This window comes from Diospyros lotus, chromosome 8, assembly GCF_014633365.1.
Source record: "Diospyros lotus cultivar Yz01 chromosome 8, ASM1463336v1, whole genome shotgun sequence".
In the NCBI taxonomy this organism is placed as follows: Eukaryota; Viridiplantae; Streptophyta; class Magnoliopsida; order Ericales; family Ebenaceae; genus Diospyros; species Diospyros lotus.
This window is the reverse complement of record NC_068345.1, coordinates 37403324-37424940: the sequence shown is the minus strand read 5'-3', so window position 1 is coordinate 37424940 and position 21617 is coordinate 37403324. Positions and strand designations below refer to the sequence as shown.

General features: G+C 35.1%; 2 protein-coding genes across 6 annotated transcripts; one reads left to right on the top strand and one right to left on the bottom strand.

Moving 5' to 3' along the window:
- The first annotated feature begins 1658 nt into the window (after positions 1-1658).
- On the top strand, positions 1659-8624 carry LOC127808910 (uncharacterized). Of its 5 annotated transcripts, none has more exons than XM_052347622.1 (6): positions 1659-2023; positions 3741-3916; positions 4006-4145; positions 7693-7875; positions 7957-8016; positions 8177-8624. In XM_052347622.1, exons 2-6 carry the CDS (start codon positions 3772-3774, stop codon positions 8351-8353), a joined length of 705 nt encoding a protein of 234 aa, XP_052203582.1. In that variant the 5' UTR covers positions 1659-2023; positions 3741-3771; the 3' UTR covers positions 8354-8624. The 5 variants fall into 5 exon arrangements, with proteins under 5 accessions (XP_052203582.1, XP_052203583.1, XP_052203579.1 ...); XM_052347623.1 differs by having other exon boundaries at positions 3727-3916; positions 7693-7833; XM_052347619.1 differs by having other exon boundaries at positions 3727-3916.
- Positions 8625-21116: 12492 nt separating this feature from the next.
- Positions 21117-21617, bottom strand: LOC127808635 (agamous-like MADS-box protein AGL61). The gene has a single exon (XM_052347206.1). It carries the CDS (start codon positions 21615-21617, stop codon positions 21117-21119), a length of 501 nt encoding a protein of 166 aa, XP_052203166.1.

Below are 21617 nucleotides of genomic sequence, written 5' to 3'. Positions count from 1 at the left end.
TTTCAACAATATTCATGTCAAATTACTAAGAATAAAATTAACAATAAGCGGAAGCACACCTGTATCTATTGTTATGATTAATCAAAATAGGTCTTTTTTTGATTTTCCAATTGATTCGTAGTTTTTTTGTAATTTCTCTATTGATGGGAATGCAGAGAAAAAAACTTAACTATCAATCGGGGACCATAACCCCCTTATATAACTGCTAAAAAAATAGTTAACAATTTTTAATATTTTCAAATTGACCTCTTATCAATTTAGAAATATAACTTATGTCTCTGTATATTAATTTCATGATAGTTTAATACCCAATAGCCCAAAGATTAAACTTTATAGATTACTTTTAATTGGCTAAACTTTAAGATAACATTATACATTTAAAAAATACATTTGTGACTCTATATGTTGAATAATTTATTTTTAACATATGTTCCTTCGAACTCGAGCATGGTGGAGAGCTCGAGCTTGAGCTAGCTCGGTTGCAACCTTATTATTTTTTTTTGATTACCTTAGGCTGTTTAACCGAAATTAATTAGTTCCTTAAAAATTCAAATTGATTTAGTTTTATTGTTTATGAATTTAGTTCGGTCGCCAAATAGGTCAACACCGATTGGAGTAATTCAAATACTAACTTTAACTCAAGTCTATTGTTTTCCACTTTCATTGCAAATTCCATTCTTGTTTGGTTGCCGTTAGAGATGGCAAAATGGGCTCGGCCCGAGACCGGGCTAGGGCCAGCATTTTGCTGGCCTATTTAAGGCTGGGCCGATTTGGCCTGGCCCGCTAATCGGCCACAAACCCTCCCTCGCCCTCACCCTCTGCCTCGCCCTCGCCTTCTGTCGCCCTCGCCCTCACCCTCGTCTCGTCCTCGCCCTCGCCCTCGCTCTCGCCCTCACTCGCCCTCTGTCTCGCCCTCGCCTTGGCCTTCGCCCTCGCCCTCGCCCTGGCCTTCGCCCTCGCCCTCGCCCTCACCCGCGCCCTTCTGTCTCGCCACTTGGTGGTGGGCCGGGCCGACTCGTTTGCCATCTCTAGTTGCCGCCATTGCGAACTCGTCCAAATTATGGTCCCTCGTGAGGTTAAGAGAGAATTTGCTTATCTATAATTATGTATTTAATTATTCTAAAACAAGAAGTTAAAATGTGTAAAATTGTTAATTTTTACTGATAAAAATATGAGTATCATTAGGAGTGTGCATATGATCGATTTAGTTATTGAATTGATTAAAATTTATTAATTAATTAAATTAAATTGAGAAGTAAAATCAAATTGAATTAACTGATTAATCTAAAAAATCAAAATTATGATAACTGAAAAAATTAAACCTAAACTATGTAAATTGAAAAAATGTAAATAAATTAAATTTTTTTAAAGTAATTGATAAAAAATAGATAACATTGAAAAAAATAATATCGTTTTATAAACATTAAAATAACATAATTTTAAAGTTTAATTGATTCAAATAGATTAATTTGGGTAAATTAAATTTTTGCTCTCCTGTATTATTATTTAACTTTAAAATTATTATTAGATCAGCAGTTTATAAAACTTTGAGCGGGTTCATTTTTAATTTCTAAAGTTTTGAAGTGGACGGAAAAGGCTATGATTGACCAATTAAAAGACTATACTACCCTCTTACAAATTAGAGTTTCCAAGTCATGTCCCGAATCCCTAACCCAATTTCCCTCGTGACAATCGATGTCTGTCTCCCTCCTCCTCCCTCGCACCATCTCCTGTCCGTCGTCTCCGGCGTCCCTGGTACGTCGCTCATCTCTGGCGTCCGTCGTCGTTGACCCAGATCGAGAAGGTGCTGCTGTTGCTGCTGTTACTGTTTCTGGCGTCCCTCGTCCGTCATCACTGCTTCATCTTCCTCGTTCCGCTCGCCCTGTCATCTCTGACGTCACAGCGTTCCCGATCCGGCTTCACATCTCCGGCGTCACAGCATCCATCATCTCCGTCTTCTTTGCTGCTGCTCGCCGGCGTCACAGCATTCTCACTCCGGTGTCACAGCAATTCAGAGCGATAGGTATCCCATTTTTTGCTGTACTTTGATGCTGTTAACAGATTTTTTTTTTGTATTTTGTTGTTGGATTTGTTGTTATTTGCTCTTTTGGATTGCTGTGAACAGATATTTTAACTGCAGTGTTTTGTTGATCTTTGCTGTGGCTTGTTGCTATGAACAGATTTTTGTCGTGTTTTTTATTGTTGTATTTTTGCTGCATTTTGTGTTGACGTGATTTTTTCTGTTCACAGATTTTAGCTGTGATATTTGTTGTTTAGGATTGCTGTGCACATGGTTCTTTAATTGCTGGATTTGTTGATTTTTTCTGTTATTTGTTGCTTTGAACAAAAATTAAGGAGTCCAAGCCTTATTTAGTTTCTGGGTTTGTTGATGTCATTTGTTTTTCTAGGTTCTTGATCCTTCAAGTTGGGTATAGTTTTTGATCAAAATGTGCTTATTTATGTGTAGCTTCATAGGAGGGATTGAATTACAGATCTTAAATGTTGAATTACTTCTATATAAGAACTTAAGGAGTCCAAGCCTTATTATCTTTTGAACTAAAATTCAGTCCTTATATTGAATGTAAAATGTGCAGCAAAAAAATGAAAATGAAATGTTATTCATAATTTTGTGAGATGTTATTCAGTCCTATTGCAATCAATATCATATTTTTTTGTGAAATGCTGTCAATAACTCCTTTGTGTCATTCCTGTTTCAACTTAGATAGGTTATATATGTTTGTTACAATGTATAAAACCAAAAAATGTGTTATCTCCATGTTTGGATCTTGTTATTATATTTATCAGATTTATTATTTGAAGTCAAATTTCTCATATTTACCAAATTAAAGATATTATTTTATTGTAATTTTTAAAATTTATTTCAGTAATAATCAAATTTCTCAAATTTATTTGGTAATAAACAAATTTATTATATAGATATAAATTTAACATAATTATTAATCAATATAGATTTTATTTTTAAATATAGAATATTAAATTTATTAATTATTAATCAAATTTATCCAAATACAAAGTTCAGTAATTTATTAGGTAAACATCTAATTTATTAATTAAATTAGGATTTGTCAAAATTATTATTGAAAGGTTAATTTAATTTTTTAAATATAAATTTATAAAATTTATTAATTGAATTCATTAGTGAAAATAGTTTTTTTAATGAATTTATTTGTTTAAAGTTGAAGTATGCCCTTATTGGTCATTTTCATCACTTCTAGTAGCTTTAGGCTTTTGTTTTACCAAACATATATCTATATAAGTGACAACTTAAAGTACATTTTATCCTAACACTTTCATTAACTTAAAGCACTATATATATAACTCAAAAGCTTTAGAAAGCTTAAAGCTAAAGATAACTTAAAGCTCTTTTTAGAAAAAGCCTAGCCAAACAATCTCTTAGTAGAAACTTGAATTGGTTTATTCGTAAATTGGTTAAATGTTTACTTATTGAGTTCAAAATGAAATAATTTCATTTGTGGAACCGAATGCCCTCTAGCTTCATCCCTCTCAAGGTGATTTTGGTTGTCTGAATTTTGCCTTTGAAGGATGTGTAATTGCACACACAAGCAAAAGCGATTTGGATTTGAGGTTTTTCTCTATTTGCTGGATTTTTATTTGCTTATTCCTTTTTCCCCTCATTTTGCTCTTTGTCTTTGTTTATGGTCTTTGATACGAAGTTCACAGACTTGTTTTGACTGAGAATTGAAGGTTCAATTTGCAAGGGAGAAAGGGGTTAACTCTCGGATTGTTGCTATGGTGTTCAACGTGTACATTCTTCTCATTAGCCTTGCTATTGGCTTAATAATGATGCGGGTTTTTTATGTTCTATACTGGAGCAGCAAACCACCTCACACTAAGTCTATACAACCTCTCAGTACGCTTATTGTTTTGGGCTCAGGTGTGCGTATTTGCCATTATCCTCTCTTGGTATTGATTTGTTTGTCTCAGCTCCTTATTTATGGTTATCCTTGATTTGCACTTGTGTAGGTGGTCATACTGCTGAGATGCTAAATCTCTTATCTGTGATGCACACGGACAGATTTACACCAAGATTTTACATTGCAGCAACCACTGATAATATGAGTCTTCAGAAGGCTCGATTGTTTGAGAATTCCTTGGCTGATAAGGTAGAGATTGTGTTTAAAGTATATCTGGCTAACTTTTTATTTGTTTTGATCATAAATTTATAGTGCTATTCTCTTAAAAAAATAAAAAAGAATTATATACTACTATGAAAAGTCAAGAGTCAGTTTTAGTGAAGCCTAAAAATTAAAGACCTGTCCCCCTTTTAGTTCTCCAAAGTATCCCAATCGGAATTATTAAAGGCCAATATTTACATGTCTATGGCATAAAGGGTTTCATGCCATTTCCATTCTCTAAGCCAATGCCTTTAGGTAGAGACAAAGGTTTCTCTTGCCAAAGTCTTTGGCTGGAATCTCTGGCCCACATAAGAAACTTCCACTAAGGAAGAAATCCCCTTGGCAGTTTGACAGTTTCTTCATGAAATTTGGAAATGCATGAGTGGGATATGAGATTGGAGAGTTTTATTTAGGGTGTTTGTTTGGGTTTTAGTTTTTTTTTTTTTTTTTTAATTTTATAAATTGGCTTAAATTTTTTTAAGAAGTCATGGCTGTTGGCTTGTGTAGGGGAAATATGCCTATATTTGGGCTATAAACCAATTGCATGGACCCATGGCAATTTGTAGGGATTTCATTGAAGTTTAGTCTTAATTCTAGGGTATTGACTTAGCCAACTTAAGGTTGGAATGTACCTAAACTGGCAATAGTCAAGAAGTTGCACAATTTCAGCCAACAAGTTGCTAGCTTGTGGAAAGTTCACAAGCAACTAACCTTATTTGGCCCATTAGCTGGTTTAATATGGGGGAAGAGGGATTAGAGGAAAATTTAATCTGAATTAAGAGGCAAAAGGTGAGTGTAAAGCAAGTGGCAACACTTCCAACAACCAACTTGTTGCTTCTTCTAGCAACAACTTCAACTGGATGGGAGAAGGACTAGAAGAGGCCACCTCATGCTCTCTCCAGTTGGTTGCAACTCTATTTCTAGCCATCCTAAGAGTTTCTCCTTTTTTTTTTTGGTAAGTATTAGAAACTGAGGTGACATGTGAATTGAGAGAAAAAGGAGAAGATACTAAGCAAAACCAACCAATAAAGAAGCTGCTGTATTTAGATCTCAAAGTAAGGTGGAGTTTGGCTAGTTTGGGAGAAGAAGGGAAGAAAGCCTTTTGCTAAGAGAAAGAAAACGGCCTGAAGCCAATTAGAAAAGGTGTTTGGGTGGATGAGACGTGGCAACTAGTAGTGGCAAGGTCAGCTACTTAGCTCCTCTACAGAAACTCGTACGTACAAACTCATTTCATCTACTATAATCCATTTGTTTGTTTGTGTATTTGTTATGAGATGATGTATAAGTAGAACATGCTATGACCTATGGTGGTGCATGGATTGTGAAGGCAATGTTCATCGGTAGTGAATTTTCCTATATTGGTGGCTACAATGGGTCAGCCTACCATAGGGATGCATGTTCTTAAGAAAATGACCAGGTTTGTGTTAGCCTTTCATCTCCACTGACCCATATAAACAAACCAGTAAAGTTCAATACCAAGTAGATGCTAAAACCAGGTTTTAGCCTTTCCACCAAGCAGCATAGCTCCATCCCCCTTTTAAAAACTATATTGTGATGTACGTAATAAACAAGGGGAATACATTCTCGGGTAGAAGGTATGGGCAGATGAAAGGTCATTCTTCTAGATGGAAGTTAGATAGTTGCAATATTTAGAAAGCTGTAACTTTTAAAAAAGTTGTGGCCCTTTTTGGCACCAAAAGCTAGCTACAATCAGTATATAATTACTGGTTGCATTCAGTGTGGAAGCAATCAAAGAAATTAATCAAAAACTTATGATTTCCCTCTCTCTCTCGGATTTCCCTCCTATCTCTCTGTCTTTCCTCCCCCTCTGGAATTCTTCTCATTTCCCTCTAATTTCTTAACCAGATTGTCACCAATTCAGTGAGAACTTCCTGTCAGATTCAAGGATCTGACATATATCAAGTCCCTTTTTAAGACGTACCAGAAGATAGAGCAGAAAAAAGCATTGCCAAAAGAAATATGCACACCCACAAAGAGAGGGAGGGAGGGTGTTGGGGGGAGGGGGGGAATGTGTGGTGTCTCACACAGTGAAGGCTGAAGCTTAAGGAGAAATTGGAAATCTAATTGGCTAGGGATTTGTGAAGACAGGGTGAAATTGAAAAATAGGGACATTTATATTGAATGACAATTTTGTAAATAAATCAAACTTTATGGATATTTTAATAAATTGATATAATTTTGGTTGTTTCGGTTTTTAATCTAATATTTTTTCCAAAATCGAACTGAAAATGAAAAACCAATTTTTTTTTTTTTGTAAAATAAAACCAAACCAAAATGAAATACCCCCCCCCCCCCCCCAAAAAAAAAAAAAAAAAAAAAGGAATTAACCAAGATTCATTAATTTGATTCAATTATTTGATTTTGCCCAAATTTTGCTCTTTAACCCTAGTTAGAGGTTAGTCTCAAGCAAGGCTAGTAAGGTTACTCCATGTGATTGGAAACTTTTGAGTTCAAATTGTGAGAGGTGTCTTGAGTGCATGAGGCTCTCCGCTCTATGAGGGTTTGGGGAGAGACATATTTGTATGCAATCTTCCCCCGTTTTTTTGCAAGTAGATTGTTTCCTCTTTAGTAAAAAAGGGTAAAGTTGCAAGCAAAAATGACGTTTTATGACTCAAAGTGGGAACCTTTTCTAATTTTTGGAAGCAACTTTTCTAATTTTTAATAGTATATGTTACTATTAAAAAAGGCTAATTGATTTTTTTTAATAGTATATGCTACTCGGAAGCAACATTTCTAATTTTTGATTAAGTTGCATAACTTATTGGAGCTTCTTTTCTTTTTTTTTGGGTACAGTATATACTATTGGGAAACACCTTTTCTAAAATCATTTAATAATCCAAATTTTTTAATTTTGAACACCAATAATTGGTTGATTACCATGGTGGTTTGTGAAGGGGGAACATGGGTGTTGGAAGCTCATCGGGAAATGATTTTAAAGGAGGGATTCTAGAAGGGAGAGGGTTGAAAAAATCAGGATTGGTCAGTCAGAGAAGACAACAAAGCTAGAAGAGCATTATACTCCTAGAGTTTCTAGATAGTCATAGAGATAGAGACAATTCTTTATTTTTTTGATTGTAAATTTATACTACTATTCCCTTAAAAAAAAGTACTACTATAAAAAAGTCAAGAGTTAGTTTTAGTGAAGCCTAAAGAGTAAAGCCCTGTCCACATTTTAGTTCTTGAAAGTATCCCAATGGACTTCTTAAAGGGCAATATGTACATGTCTATGGCATAATGGTTATCATGCTATTTCCTTTTTTATTCTAGCACCTTCCATGCAGTTACAGCTCCCTCAACTCCTTGTAGTCAGAAACGCATATAATTCCTTGCAGTTGCAAACTCTCTCAAATAGTTATATCTATTATTTGAGATGGAGAAGTTATAACATGTTTTATGTGTACATACCATTCCAAGTATTTAATTAGCCGGCATTTGCATCATCATCCTGTTCTATGATTTGCTTGTGGTTTATTGTGAATTATAATCTTCTTAGAAATGGTCTTTCTTGCTGTAGACAGGGATGGTACAAGATGCGCAGTTTATGCAGATATACCGAAGTAGAGAAGTAGGCCAGTCATATTTAACTTCAGTTGGGACAACATTAATTGCTATTGCTCATGCTCTGTGGCTGATGATTAAAATGAGACCCCAAGTGGTAGTACTATGCATACCCATTTACCTTTGTTCTGTTGAGCAAGTAACTAAATTAAACTGTTCTCAATTTTCTTTGCCTTTTTCTTTTCCACTTCAGAAATCCTTAAATCATATTATCTTGCAGATTCTATGCAATGGCCCAGGCACTTGTGTACCTCTTTGTATAATTGCATTTATTTTCAAGGTTTGGAAGCTTTCCCTGAGAGTGTATATATGTAGATCTATGCTAAGCTTTGCTTTAGCTGGTTTCTTTCTTTTCTTTAATTCAATTCAATTCTCTTGAATTATTGATTATTTATGATGATATTGTGGGTTATCATGATTCCCTTCAATGCTGTTTACAGGTGATGGGGATAAGATGGTCGTCTACTTTTTATGTGGAGAGTATAGCAAGAGTGAGGAGGCTATCATTAAGTGGATTGATTCTTTACAAGCTGCATATGGCCGATCACCTATTTGTGCAATGGCCACAACTACAGCGGAAATATCCACGAGCTCATTATGTTGGCTGCCTCATGTAGTTGTGTTTGAGAATCGCTTTTCCTGTGAGTACTCACTTTGAACTCTTTTGAGACCTTTTCTGACTGATCATCATCTTGAAAACGTACAATTCCTGACCATATGTTCTGTGCTAGTTCTTGAGAGGAAGTGTGGGGATGTAGACTGTAGTTACTGATACACGGTTGTTGTAGGTTTATTTTTGCAAAATAAGTTGAGTTGTCATGTAAAGTGACTTTATTGACTAAATTCAAATGAAATATGATACATGGTTTAAATTGAGATTCGCATACATTGTTGATGGGTTCTTTCGTTTTAAATTGATAGCGCTACAACTTGACACAATCATTCTGTATGCAAGTGAGATATGGGACATATATTATGTTTGCGTGTTTGTATCTATCATTACTCTCTTGGCTTACGAGCTCAGTCCTTTCTACACTTTTGTAAGTTCTTGCACATCACTTCTTTTTGGTTGGGTTTATGGATTTTGGATTTCAATGGAAGATGGTCTACTCATCAAGTGCTGCAGATTGTCCTCACTTCTCATTATTCTACTTGCTCCAGATCCCATTAAGGATCTTCTTTTAATCTGCTGTTCATAGCAACAAAAGTTGAGTGTTCGTTTTTTGGTGGTGTTTGCCCGGAAGAGGCGCTTATTCCCTCGCACGCCGTATGTTCGATCAAATGCCTCATAGAGTAATGTCTATATGAACATGTTGATATCATCTCATGTTCACTCTGCAAATCTTCCCAAACCAAGAGAACTGTTTGATCGCACATTAGTTACTTGAATGATATTGATGGTGGCTACTCCAAATCTTTTCGTAACTCTTGAAATCTTTGCAAGGCAAGAGAGCTGTTTAAACTTTTAGAAAATTTCTTCTCACTTTTATGGTATAATAACATGATTGGAGAAAAGATGCTATAATAGACAATAAAAAGAATTAACAATAGCGAAATAGTTGCACGGAAAAACTAAGAATCAAATACCTGCATGCAATTTAATTTTTGAAGTTTACATTTTCACAATTTAAATATATAATTAACCTTTTCCATGACCATGAAGTGGACAGGGAGTTCGCTTAATAGATCCAATCCTAGTTTGAGTATAGTTGGTTGATTAGGTGGCAAGAAAGGGGCTAAAGAACCTTTCTAGATGCTAGGTAACTTGTTAACAAAAGCTGGTTTTGCGACCTTTTTGCCTGCTTAGGGTGGCAAGTGCTTGCCTACTCCTCAAGAGTAAGTCATTTAACATAAGATGTCAAGTTAGCAATTATCAGTAAAAGCTAATGACAATGTGACAGTTGAACTTCTTTGGTGATTACCCTATTCTTTAATTTTTTTTAGTATAGTAAGATGTGTAATTTGACTTTTTTGTTAAATTACCCAAAAAACCCTAACTACTTTGAATTTCTTCAAAAGGGGTTCCAACCTTGGGACTAAATCGACAATGAAAGAAGGGCTCTTGTTGATGCATCAACTATTGGTAGCTAGTTGGTATGCCTAGGTGCAATGAGTTGAGTGGTGCACGAGATTGTGTTTTAAGCTTCAAACACTAGAGGATCGAGCTATTACACAACTAGAGTTTCAAATTGTCATTGTCATTAAAAAATGAAGAACAAAAATGTAAGGTTGCGTTCTTTTTACTGTTTTCAAGTCATTTTTAGTTTTCAATTTTCTAAAATAATGAAAATGTATTCTCTTTGCTATTTTTAAAAATGTATTTTTGAAAACAAAAAAAAAATTGTTCTTCATTTTTTAACGAAGAACAAATATTTATAATTTATTTAATAATCAAATTTATTGAATAAAATATCATTAAGAAAATATTTTCAAAATTTCAAAAAGAACGTGTTTTCTAATTTTCTATTTTGAAAAATAATTTTTCAAAATGACAAAAAGAATGCGTTTTCAATTTTTTAAAAACAGAGTATCAAAATAGAAAACTGAAAATGAATTCAAAACTCAAAACTGAAAATTGAAAAGTAAAGAGAATGTACCTAAGAGATCTGATAAAATTTTATTTTTCATGTGTTTGTATCATTGTATGGACACTTAGTGGAAAATAAGCCTAAAAAATCAATGAAAAATTGATTATGTTTTGCAAAGGTATCTTTTCTTTTTATAAAAAATAAATAAAATAAGAGGGGTACCACATGTACAAACTACATGAGTGCTAATTGCAATCTAAAACATTACCTCAACTGTTTTTTTACTAATATGTGTAAATTTAATTCAATAGAAAAATAGACAAGTGCACCTATATTTATTTAAATTGCGAAACTAAGGCTGCGTTCCTTTTACTTTTCAATTTTTAGTTTTAAGTTTTGAATTCATTTTCAGTTTTCTGTTTTGGTAGTCTGTTTTTAGAAAATTAAAAATGCGTTCTCTTTGTCATTTTAAAAAATTATTTTTCAAAACAAAAAATTAGAAAACGCATTCTCTTTTAAATTTTAAAAATATTTTTTAATAATATTTTATTTAATAAATTTGATTATTTAGTAAATTATAAATATTTAATGTTAATATATTATTAAAAAAATATATACATTTTAAAGTTAATGAATTTTGTAATATTTTTTCCATTACAATAATAAAATATGAATAAATAAATAAATAAATAAATGTATTTGAGTTTAAAGTTTGTTTTGGATGAAAACATTTAAAACTTTTTGTTGTTTTAAGTTTTTTCTATAATTTTTTTTTTGTTTTCAAGAATGCATTTTTAAAAATAGCAAAGAGAACGCGTTTTCATTATTTTAGAAAATTGAAAACTAAAAATGACTTGAAAATAGTAAAGAGAATGCAATCTAACTTTTTGTTTTTAAAAATTGTAATAGACTTTAGAAAATAGCTTAAAGATATTATGTAGTGAAAATAAGTTTTTCTAATTTGAGTCTCACTTTGAATTATGTCAATAACAATTTTTCCTTTTACTTCACTTTTTTTTTTCTAATGTTTTATTTGTACCCACCCACCCACTTGTCACACCTTCCAAATTTTTTCCCCGTCGCCCTTTGTCACTTCAACAATGAGCATAATTGGCCTCTTCTCTTGCCATTCTTATCCTTGCCACTTATAACAACAAGTACCTTCTTCTTGTCCTCTTGTCATTCTTATCTCTCGATTAACACCACCACACCTCTCTTTGCCATTACGACAACAACTCATTTCTTTATCAGGCTCTCCTATTCCTCCATCTCTACCCTTGTCATCAATTTCTACACTTTTGTTTTACATAATTTTGAACGCATTCTCTTATTTTTTGAAGTATAAAATTGGTTTCATATTTAATAAAAATTAACCTATTTTTTTATTTTTTTCTAATTTTTTATAGAAATAAAAATATAAAAACAAAGATAAAAACTGGAGATAAAAAACAAAAAACATTCTCCACAAGGAAACATACCTTAACTTTTTATTCAAGAACAATTATTCAAGCCACTCCATCTTCCATAAGTTTTTAGCTAGATATTTATAGGACCATACACACTAACCATATATTTAAAAAAATAGTGAAAATTGCAAAAACTAACCGTGTCTAAAAAAAATCATTTTTAACTACTTTTCTAAAAATATATATATAGTTTCAATTAGTCAAATAAATTAACTGCACTTTATCAATTTTGATCCTACTAACTAATTTTGTAAATCTATAATTTTATTTAAATTTTAATCCAGCCAGTTTTGATCATGTCGTATTTCTAATTTAAGTACTTTTTTTGGAAAAAAAAAACGTGGCTGTAAAGTATAATTAGTAAGCTTAAATGACTAAAAGTATTTTTTTTCAAAAAAATAATTGTATGTATTTGTTTTAAATTAATTATGAATTCTTCTTCTATAAGTAGATATATTTACTAATAGATATATTTAAACATATATGTCTAAATATGTATTTGTTTTAAATTAATTAAATAATATGTCAAGTTCGTATTAATGGGTCGCGAATTTAATCCTCACTTTGTGCAATGAGGTAAATTCTCACACTTGCAATTTACCTTCTCTACTGAAATCGAAGATGTGAGCGATGAGAGCCACTCAAGGGCGATTATCCAAGTAGACATATTCTATTACAAGACTAATTTTTTTTTTTATATTAAAGTACGCACTTTTCAAGGCACCCCATGCCTGGGTGTCTTGGCCTCAACTCTGGATTTCGTACTTTGCTTAGGCGGCATCACCCATGGTTATGATTTTGTTGTGTCTTAATCTGTTGTCAACTCTTTGTTTGCAGCCACTTGTTGCTCTATTTTTGCCTTGTCATTTGCAAGTCTTCTACATTTTAAGTTTTTTATAATAGATTTTAATGTGGTGAAATTAAATTTTTTTCGAGTAGTTCTTAAATGGTATTGCAACAACAATGGACACCTCACTTTCCATTTTTAAATAATTTGGTTGTTTCCAGGTAAGATCTCTTATCTTCACATTTTTGTGGTATCTCAAAACTCACAGATAGAACAATAATAGTTAGAATTCACTTTTTAAATTTGTAGATAAAATTTAACATAAAGAGTTTTGGTGTTGTGGTAAAATTATTTGAGAAATAAATTATATTTTAAAGATTATGAGTTTAAATTTTGTCAATATATTTAATTTTTATTTTTTAAACAGGATACATAAAATATATTTAAAAAAAACACTTAATCGATAGTATTGCATAAAGCCAATGGTGTTTACTTATATAATACTAGAAGTGTGGTCTTACACGCAAATAAAAAAATAAAATATTTTAAATTAGAATTTGTTAGGTGGGAATTGATAGTTATGGTCTACTTTTTAAAATTAATTCTTAATTCTAGAGTTAATAAATTTCAAAATTAATTCTAGAATTAAGTATTAACTAAGTATATTATGTTGTATAATTTAAATAAAATTAAATGTAAATAAAATAAAGAGAGAATATAATTCTACTTAAAAGGATTTAGCTTACAATCCTGTGTAGTGATATAGAAGTGGTGAGAGTCCACAACGACAATGAAAATTGGTGGCAAGGAGAGAGAGAGAGAGAGAGAGAGAGAGAGAGAGAGAGAGAGAGAGAGAGAGAGAGAGAGAGAGAGAGAGGTGAGGGTATTTTTCTCCACAAACAAATATTATCAAGTTGTGGAATTCATTTCCAAATTCTAATGGAATTTGTGTTAGTAAAGTTGAATTCCACGGAATTCAATTTTGAATTCCAAAGTTTTTTCATTAATTCCAAACATACAAGTTAGAATTGGAAATGAATTCCACAAAATTTCATGAAATTCATTCATTCATTCCAAATAGGGGGAATTAAGGAGAGGTATGTACACAAAATACATGTTATAATTAACTTCTCCATGTTAGAAACCCAGAATAGTTACTACTAGCGCATCTAAACAAATATCAAATCTATTAATAAATTAAAAGGTATGATTTCGCTTCTTGAACTGGTTGGAGCCTCCCACAGTGCAATAGATCTAGCAACTCTTATCTCCAAGATTCAACTTAGCTTGGATTTGATCTCGTTCCCTCATAGTTTTGCATTAATCAATGGGAACCAATTACGTGCTTCTCAAACTCATATCTAGATGCCCAATATTTCAATAGTGTATATATGTATTTTAATTATGAATGTCTTAATATTTGAACACAAATTCTTTTGTTGCGCAAACAGAAAGCAACCCAATCTTACACACTGTTCAAATCTCAAAAATAGAATCCTTTCCCGACATAAACAGAGTCAAAACAAAAAAACCGAAACCAACATTCATATAGACAAATACAAATAAAATTGGAAAGCAGAACGAACACAAGAGATTTACCGTGGTTCATCCAAAAGGGCTACGTCCACGTTGAGCTCCGGTAACGGAGAGCTTACTGCACTATCGGAGTATGAAATAGGGTTTACAAACACTTTGAATATAAGCCTCACTATCACTCGTATTTACAAAAGGCAATGTTTCTATCAAAATCGCCTCAAAATCATAACAAGAAATAGATCAGAGACTTACCCTAATCGAACCAGAGAGAATTCCAGAAGAAGTTGAAGAGGGTCTGAATCAAGAATGAAGAAACCCCCCTCAAGCCCAGTGACCACTCTCTTTCTCTCTCTCTTGTCTGTCACATTACAAATCCCAATGCATAGTAAATAAATAGGGGTCGCACGATGCAATTGAAGGGCTCGGATTGCACTAGATAAAAGGCAGCATCGACGGACCAGATTGCAGAAGGACGAGACAAGGGCATGATCGAGATGATGGGCGCCTGGGTGGTTGTCGAGCTGCCCTCCAGTGCCACATGGCACTGTTGTAGCTGAGCCTCCTGCCCGGGTCCTTAAGGTAAAACGGTGTCGTTGAGCTTCATTGCCATCAATCTCCACCTTGAAGCATTAATGACACAAGGGACAAAACATTAATAAGTGCAGCAAACTCCTATCCTTACCTTCGTTGCTCTGGTTGGTTTGGATTAACCAACTTCAACATGCAGTAAGCCCAAGCAGTGCTTGAACTTAGCTGCAGTTACTACCTTTGTCCCAATATCAGCTGGATTATCTTCTGTGGATACTTTGTGGATTTCCACAGTTCCATTACTTACCAGATTTCTCACAAAATAAAACTTCACATCAACATGTTTAGTTCTTTCATGATAAACAGGATTCTTACATAAATGTATTGCACTTTGGCTATCAGAAAATACCTTGACCTTACCTTGTAGAAGACTGATTTCCCTCAAGAGGCCTTGAAGCCAAATAGCTTCATTGAATGCATCAGTGACCGCCACATACTCAGCTTCAGTGGAAGACAGTGCAACCAATGGCTGCAACTGGGACTTCCAGCTAAAGCAGTTGCTACCCAATGTGAAGAAATATGCTGTGGTGGACTTACGGGAGTCCCTGTCTCCTGTAAAATCTGAGTCTACATATCCTATTAGGTCAAGAGTGTCATTTCTTTTCTCAAAGTTTAAGCCAGCATGTAGTGAACCATTAATGTATTTTAATACATATTTTAAGGCTTCCCAATGAATTTTTCCTGGGTTAGACATAAACCTACTTAATAGGGATATTGCATATGCTAGGTCTAGCCTAGTGCTTATCATAGAATACATTATGGTTCCTATTACATTTTTATATGGTATATTTTTCATTTTTAGAGATTCTGATTCAGATGATGGACACTGTATTTTAGACAATATAAAATGTCCAGCTAAGGGAACACTGAAAGTTTTACATTCAGCCATACCAAATTTTTGTACCATTTTAAGAAGGTAATCATGCTGGTGTATTTTCAATTTTCTTTTGCTTCTATCTCTTTCTACTATCATCCCTAGGATTTTCTTAGCTGGTCCTAAGTCTTTCATGTCAAAGTTAGTGTTTAACAGTGACTTTAACTCACAGATCTTTGACTTGGATTTGCTAATAATCAAGATATCATCAACATACAGTAAGAGATAAACAGGGGCATCTGATAGTATGTAGTAAAAGCAACTGTCATATTTACTTCGATTAAAACCAATCTCAGCAGCAAAATTATCAAACTTTTTATACCATTGCCTAGGAGATTGTTTTATTCCATACAATGATTTTTTAAGTAAGCAGACATGATCTGGATGATTTTTATCAATGTAGCCAGCAGGTTGTTCCATGTAAATTATCTCATCTATGTCCCCATGTAAAAAAGCAGTTTTGACGTCCATTTGTTCAAGTTCTAAGTCAAATTGTACTACTACAGCAAGCATCATGCGTATGGTTTTGAATTTAACTACTGGTGAGAAGATTTCGGTATAGTCTATTCATTCTCTTTGTGAAAAACCTTTAGCTACAAGTCTTGCTTTAAATCTTAGAGGATCAGATAGAGATATCCCTTCTTTAAGCTTAAACAACCATTTACATTTAATTAAGTTTTGCTTATCAGGTCTTGGAACTAGTTTCCAAGTCTCATTGACCTTTAGAGAGGTCATTTCCTCATCCATAGCCTGTTTCCACTTAGTGCTGTTATGGGAGCTGACAGCCTCATCATAGCAGGTAGGCTCACTACTCCTCATTTCTATTCTGGCAATCAAAGCACAGAATACCAGATCTGAATATGCATATCTAACAGGAGGCCTAATTGTCCTTCTCACTCGGTCTCTGGTGAGTTGGTAATTACTTAGGTCTTGTTGAGGAGAATCATACTCCTCAACTTCTGGGTTATCAGGTTGAGCCTCATGATCACTCTCATGATCAGAGGTTTCTTCTTGGTTTAAGGGATCATTAAGGATGTGAGGGTCATTTGGGCTTGGAGTAGTAGGAGAGTCCTGTTGCTCCACCTCAATTTGGGTGCTACCGCCTAGAGTAATCTCACTAGGCTCGCTAGGTGTTGGGTTATCTTCATTATTATCTAATTTGCATGGGAAATTTGATTCATTAAATTTTACATCTCGGCTAATAATGATTTTAACTCCACCTGAAGTTCTATCCCATAATCTATAACCCTTGGTTCCCTCTTGGTATCCCATAAAGACACATTTAATAGCCCTGGGGTCTAACTTTCCAATTGATTGATGAGCATAAGCCTCACAGCCAAACACTCTTAGATAGTCTAAGTTCAGTTTTCTCCCAGTCCATTGCTCTTCAGGGCACTTAAAATTTATAACTGTAGATGGGCTCCTATTTACTAGGTGAGCAGCTGTAGACAGGGCTTCTCCCCAAAAAGTTTTAGGCATTCCAGCAGTAAACAAAAGGCATCTAACTTTTTCTAAAAGGGTTCTATTCATCCTCTCGGCAACCCCATTTTGCTGATGGGTGTTTCTTACTGTTCTATGCCTAAGGATACCAGAGGTTTTTCACAATTAATCAAAATCTCTATTACAAAATTCCAATCCATTATCAATTCTTAGAGTTTTGATCTTCCTATCAGTTTGGTTTTCAATCAAGATTTTCCATGATTTGAATTTTTCTAGAGTTTGATCCTTAGATTTCATTAAAAATATCCATACCTTTCTAGAAAAATCATCAATTATGGACAAGAAGTACCTGTTACCTCCGTGTGAGGGAACTTGGGAGGGACCCTAAAGGTCTGCGTGCAGATACTCTAGGCATACCTTCGCCAGGTGAGTTCCCTTTGGAAAACTCAACCTGTGTTGCTTGCCTAAGGTACATGGCTCACAGAAGCCTAAGGCATCTGCAGACACTGGACCAAGGTATCCTTGGTTGGACAATGCCTGTAGTCCTTTCTGGCTCATATGGCCAAGTCTCAAGTGCCACAAATCTGTTCTATCAGATTTAAACATGCATGCAGATGGGATATGACAGTAACCATTCAACACATATAAACCATGTTTCTTTGTACCAGAGAGAATAAGATCATCATTCTTAAATACATGCAAAAAATCGTTTTCAGCTTTATATGAAAGTCCTAATTCATCTAAGGTGCCAAGAGAAATCAAGTTTCGTTTAAGTCCAGGTACATATCTCACATCAGTTAACATTCTAATTTTATTATCATGCAGTTTCAAAGAGATGTCACCTATACCTTTAATTTTGCATGAATGATTATTTCCCATAAAGACAGTGCCAGTTTCTTTAGAGCTAAAGTTTTGAAAGCAATTTATATTTGGACACATGTGAAAAGAGCATCCAGAATCCAGAATCCATTCATTTACAGTAGATGTACATGAGATATTTAAAACTTCAGCTAAGGCAGTTGAGTTATTGGTAGCTACTGTCACATTCTCACCCTGTTTCTGTTTCTTAATGAAATCATAACAGTATTTTTTGATATGACCCTTTTTTCCACAGTGGTAGCATTTTCATTTAGATTGTTTTTGTTTTCCCTTTTTCCCATTTTGTTTTCCCTTATGCCCCGCACCCCCATTCTGATTTTGGTTAAAACTACCCTGACCCTTTTCAAACTTTCCCTTTACAAACAAGTTGTTACCTGATTTTTTAGAGGTGTGAAGTTCTAATTCCCTAGCCTTGATTCCAGAAATTACTAGTTCTAATGTAGGCACTATACCAGTGTACTGTAAAGCATGTTTAACCACATTGTAATCATCAGGTAATGAGTTTAATAATATCATTGCCTCACTAGTATCACCTAGGGCTTGGTCAGTCCCTCTTAACATTACTGTAAGTTTAGTAAATTCATCTATATTATCATCTATAGATTTCGATGCATTCATTTTAAAATTGAATAGCATACCTTTCAAATAAACTAAGTTAGGAGTAGAGACAACAGCATACAAAGATTCAAGTCTATTCCATAAGTCAAGAGGGTTATCCATACCGTCTACCTTTCTGATAACAGCATCCCTCAAGTGGAGAAACATTAGGTTGAATGCCTCCTCCCTTATCTCATCGGTCCTAGCTGATTGCTCAGTGGACCATTTTCTGTTATCCGATTCAAGTGCAATTAGCATTTTGTGATGAGAGAGTAATACTCTCATCTTCTTTTTCCAACTCCCGAAATCCCCCTTTCCATCAAATGTTCCGATTTCAAATCGGGTTGTTGTCATCTTTGCCTTGCACGAAGGTATCCTAATGAAACCCTAGACACTGACAAAGACACACAACAAACACCTACTGACGTGGCTTTTCAGAAAACCCTAGAGGCCAAAAATTAGGGTTAACCAGGCGACTAACAACCCTAACATGACTCTGAGTGGGGGAAAAAAAATCAAGGACTCACACAGTGCGTATCAAAGAACTCGCTTTGATACCACTTGTTGCGCAAACAGAAAGCAACCCAATCTTACACACTGTTCAAATCTCAAAAATAGAATCCTTTCCCGACATAAACAGAGTCAAAACAAAAAAACCGAAACCAACATTCACACAGATAGATACAAATAAAATTGGAAAGCAGAATGAACACAAGAGATTTACCGTGGTTCACCCAAAAGGGCTACGTCCACGTTGAGCTCCGGTAACGGAGAGCTCACTGCACTATCGGAGTATGAAATAGGGTTTACAAACACTCTGAATACAAGCCTCACTATCACTCGTATTTACAAAAGGCAATGTTTCTATCAAAATCGCCTCAAAATCATAACAAGAAATAGATCAGAGACTTACCCTAATCGAACCAGAGAGAATTCCAGAAGAATCTGAAGAGGGTCTGAATCAAGAATGAAGAAACCCCCCTCAAGCCCAGCGACCACTCTCTTTCTCTCTCTCTCGTCTGTCACATTACAAATCCCAATGCACAGTAAATAAATAGGGGTCGCATGATGCAATTGAAGGGCTCGGATTGCACTAGATAAAAGGCAGCATCGACGGACCAGATTGCAAAAGGACGAGACAAGGGCATGATCGAGATGATGGGCGCCTGGGCGGTTGCCGAGCTGCCCTCCAGTGCCACATGGCACTGTTTCAGCTGACCCTCCTGCCTGGGTCCTTAAGGTAAAACGGTGTCGTTGAGCTTCATTGCCATCACCTTTGAACTTCTTAACTTAATTATGTCGTTTATGAAAACTTCTTAATTTTTAAATGTCTTTTGGAGTTCCTAGTGAATGCATTACTTCTCTAGTTAATGCATGCCTTGATTTAAAGAAATTATATTCTCAGCTCATATTATTGCTCTGCACCGCCCACACTTAATATTCTTCAACTATCCTGCATTAAAAACCCTTTATTACCCTTATGGCAGCCCACTTTGTCTTCCTTTCTTATTTACTCTCCATAGCCATTTCTCCAATCACTTACAGTCATTTTTTCCCTCTTTCTCATTCTCTTCGACTTTCTTCTATACAATGGATGATTATATAAAAACGTTTTGGATTCGTAAATGAAATAGGTTATCGACGATGTTTGTTACCTCTAACGAGAAAATGCTCAGAATCGATATGGCCAGACCTCGATCGGGGAAGGACAGGTTCCCGACCATGGGGGCTTCCCCAACACCTCGCAGTCAGGAAACCCAGGCTTTCTCGTCTGTGAGGGGTTTGGAAGCCTAAGTTCCTCTAGGGGTCAGGGGTCAGAATAAAAGTGGGTTACCGATAACTATTTCTGAGATTGTAAGTGTAAGGAATTATAGTTGTTTTGAACCACAGGGAGTTGTAACGACAGGGTAGATTCAAGAATAAAAGTTGAAATGGCATGATACCCCTTTATGCAATAGATATGTAAATGTTGGCATTTATGAATTCCATTAGGATAGTTTGGAGAATTAAAAAGGAACAGGGCTTTACATTTTAGGCTTCACTAAACCTGATTGACTTTTTTATAGTAGTGTTGTTTCCTAAGGCAATAGTGGTATATATTTCTGATCAATGAAATAAACAATTTTCTATATCTTTCTCTATTTTCTGTTTCTGTTTCTTCACCCCTGTTTTTAGATTGCGAGGCCTCCCCCTTGCGCATTTTGAACACTCCCATGGAAAGATCTCACAGGATCTATCATCCATTGTTTCCAGATTGCAACACCCTTGTTTTAGACTCTGGTTTGGTACTTGAAAGATCTCCCAGGATCTATCATTCACCCTTGCCTTTGATTCTAGAGCGGCCGACCGAAATATATCTCAAGCAGTCGTGAACATCCTGGGGCATACTTCGGTCCTCCGCCCATGGGATCCCAGGAAACATTTACACAAGTATTGATGGAGCTCACTATGGTACACGGTGCATTTATGTCCATGTAGATCCCCCCTCAAACATCCCTGTGGAGAAGTCAAGTTGCAAATCATATCATTTTCTCCCTAAATTATCCTTGCAGATCCATGAAACTGTAAATCATATCATTTATTCTAAATTTATTCTTTATTAGATCAATGGAACTACAGCACCCGAACTCAAACTGTAAAAACACATTGATCTCTTATTAATGGATCACCCTAAAACATCACTTCCTAGGGCATGCCTCCTAGGCCATGGCCCAAAGAACCAGCTCCAGCATAGCCAGAAGAAGACCCCGAACCAGCATCATCGCCAGCCACCGCTACAGTAGGGGGAGCGTTGGCGGCCAACTTCGCGCGGTGCTCACGAATCTTCTCCTTCACTTCCAGAAGCCAGCCCTTCAGCTTCTGAGTATCTTCGGGGCTAAGTTCGCCAATGTTGGCGTCAGCATCTTCAACAGGATCGCCAATCCCGCCAATGGGTTGTTTCGGGTCGAGGTTAAGGAATCGATCGACAACCATCTCAAAGTTGGGGTAACCAAAAGTGTAGAGCTCGCCAGAGGGCAAGGACAGGACGATGGCAACCTCAGCGCCGCAAAGGGTGCAGAGCTCAGTGGCTTCCTTGTAAAGGTCATCTAGATATTTCAAGAATGTAGCGAGATGATCTTCCTCCCTTTGGCTCTTCTTGGAAGTGTCATTTCTTTGTTGGCCTCCAATTTCCTTGTTCTCCTCCAT

Excerpts from the sequence above, each read along its gene's own strand:
- LOC127808910 (XM_052347622.1), top strand. The coding sequence starts at position 3,772 with ATGGTGTTCAACGTGTACATTCTTCTCATTAGCCTTGCTATTGGCTTA. Across the intron at positions 3,917-4,005 it reads GCTTATTGTTTTGGGCTCAG|GTGGTCATACTGCTGAGATG; the intron begins GTGTGCGTATTT and ends GCACTTGTGTAG. Across the intron at positions 8,017-8,176 it reads TAATTGCATTTATTTTCAAG|GTGATGGGGATAAGATGGTC; the intron begins GTTTGGAAGCTT and ends TGCTGTTTACAG.
- LOC127808635 (XM_052347206.1), bottom strand. The coding sequence starts at position 21,617 with ATGGAGGAGAACAAGGAAATTGGAGGCCAACAAAGAAATGACACTTCC.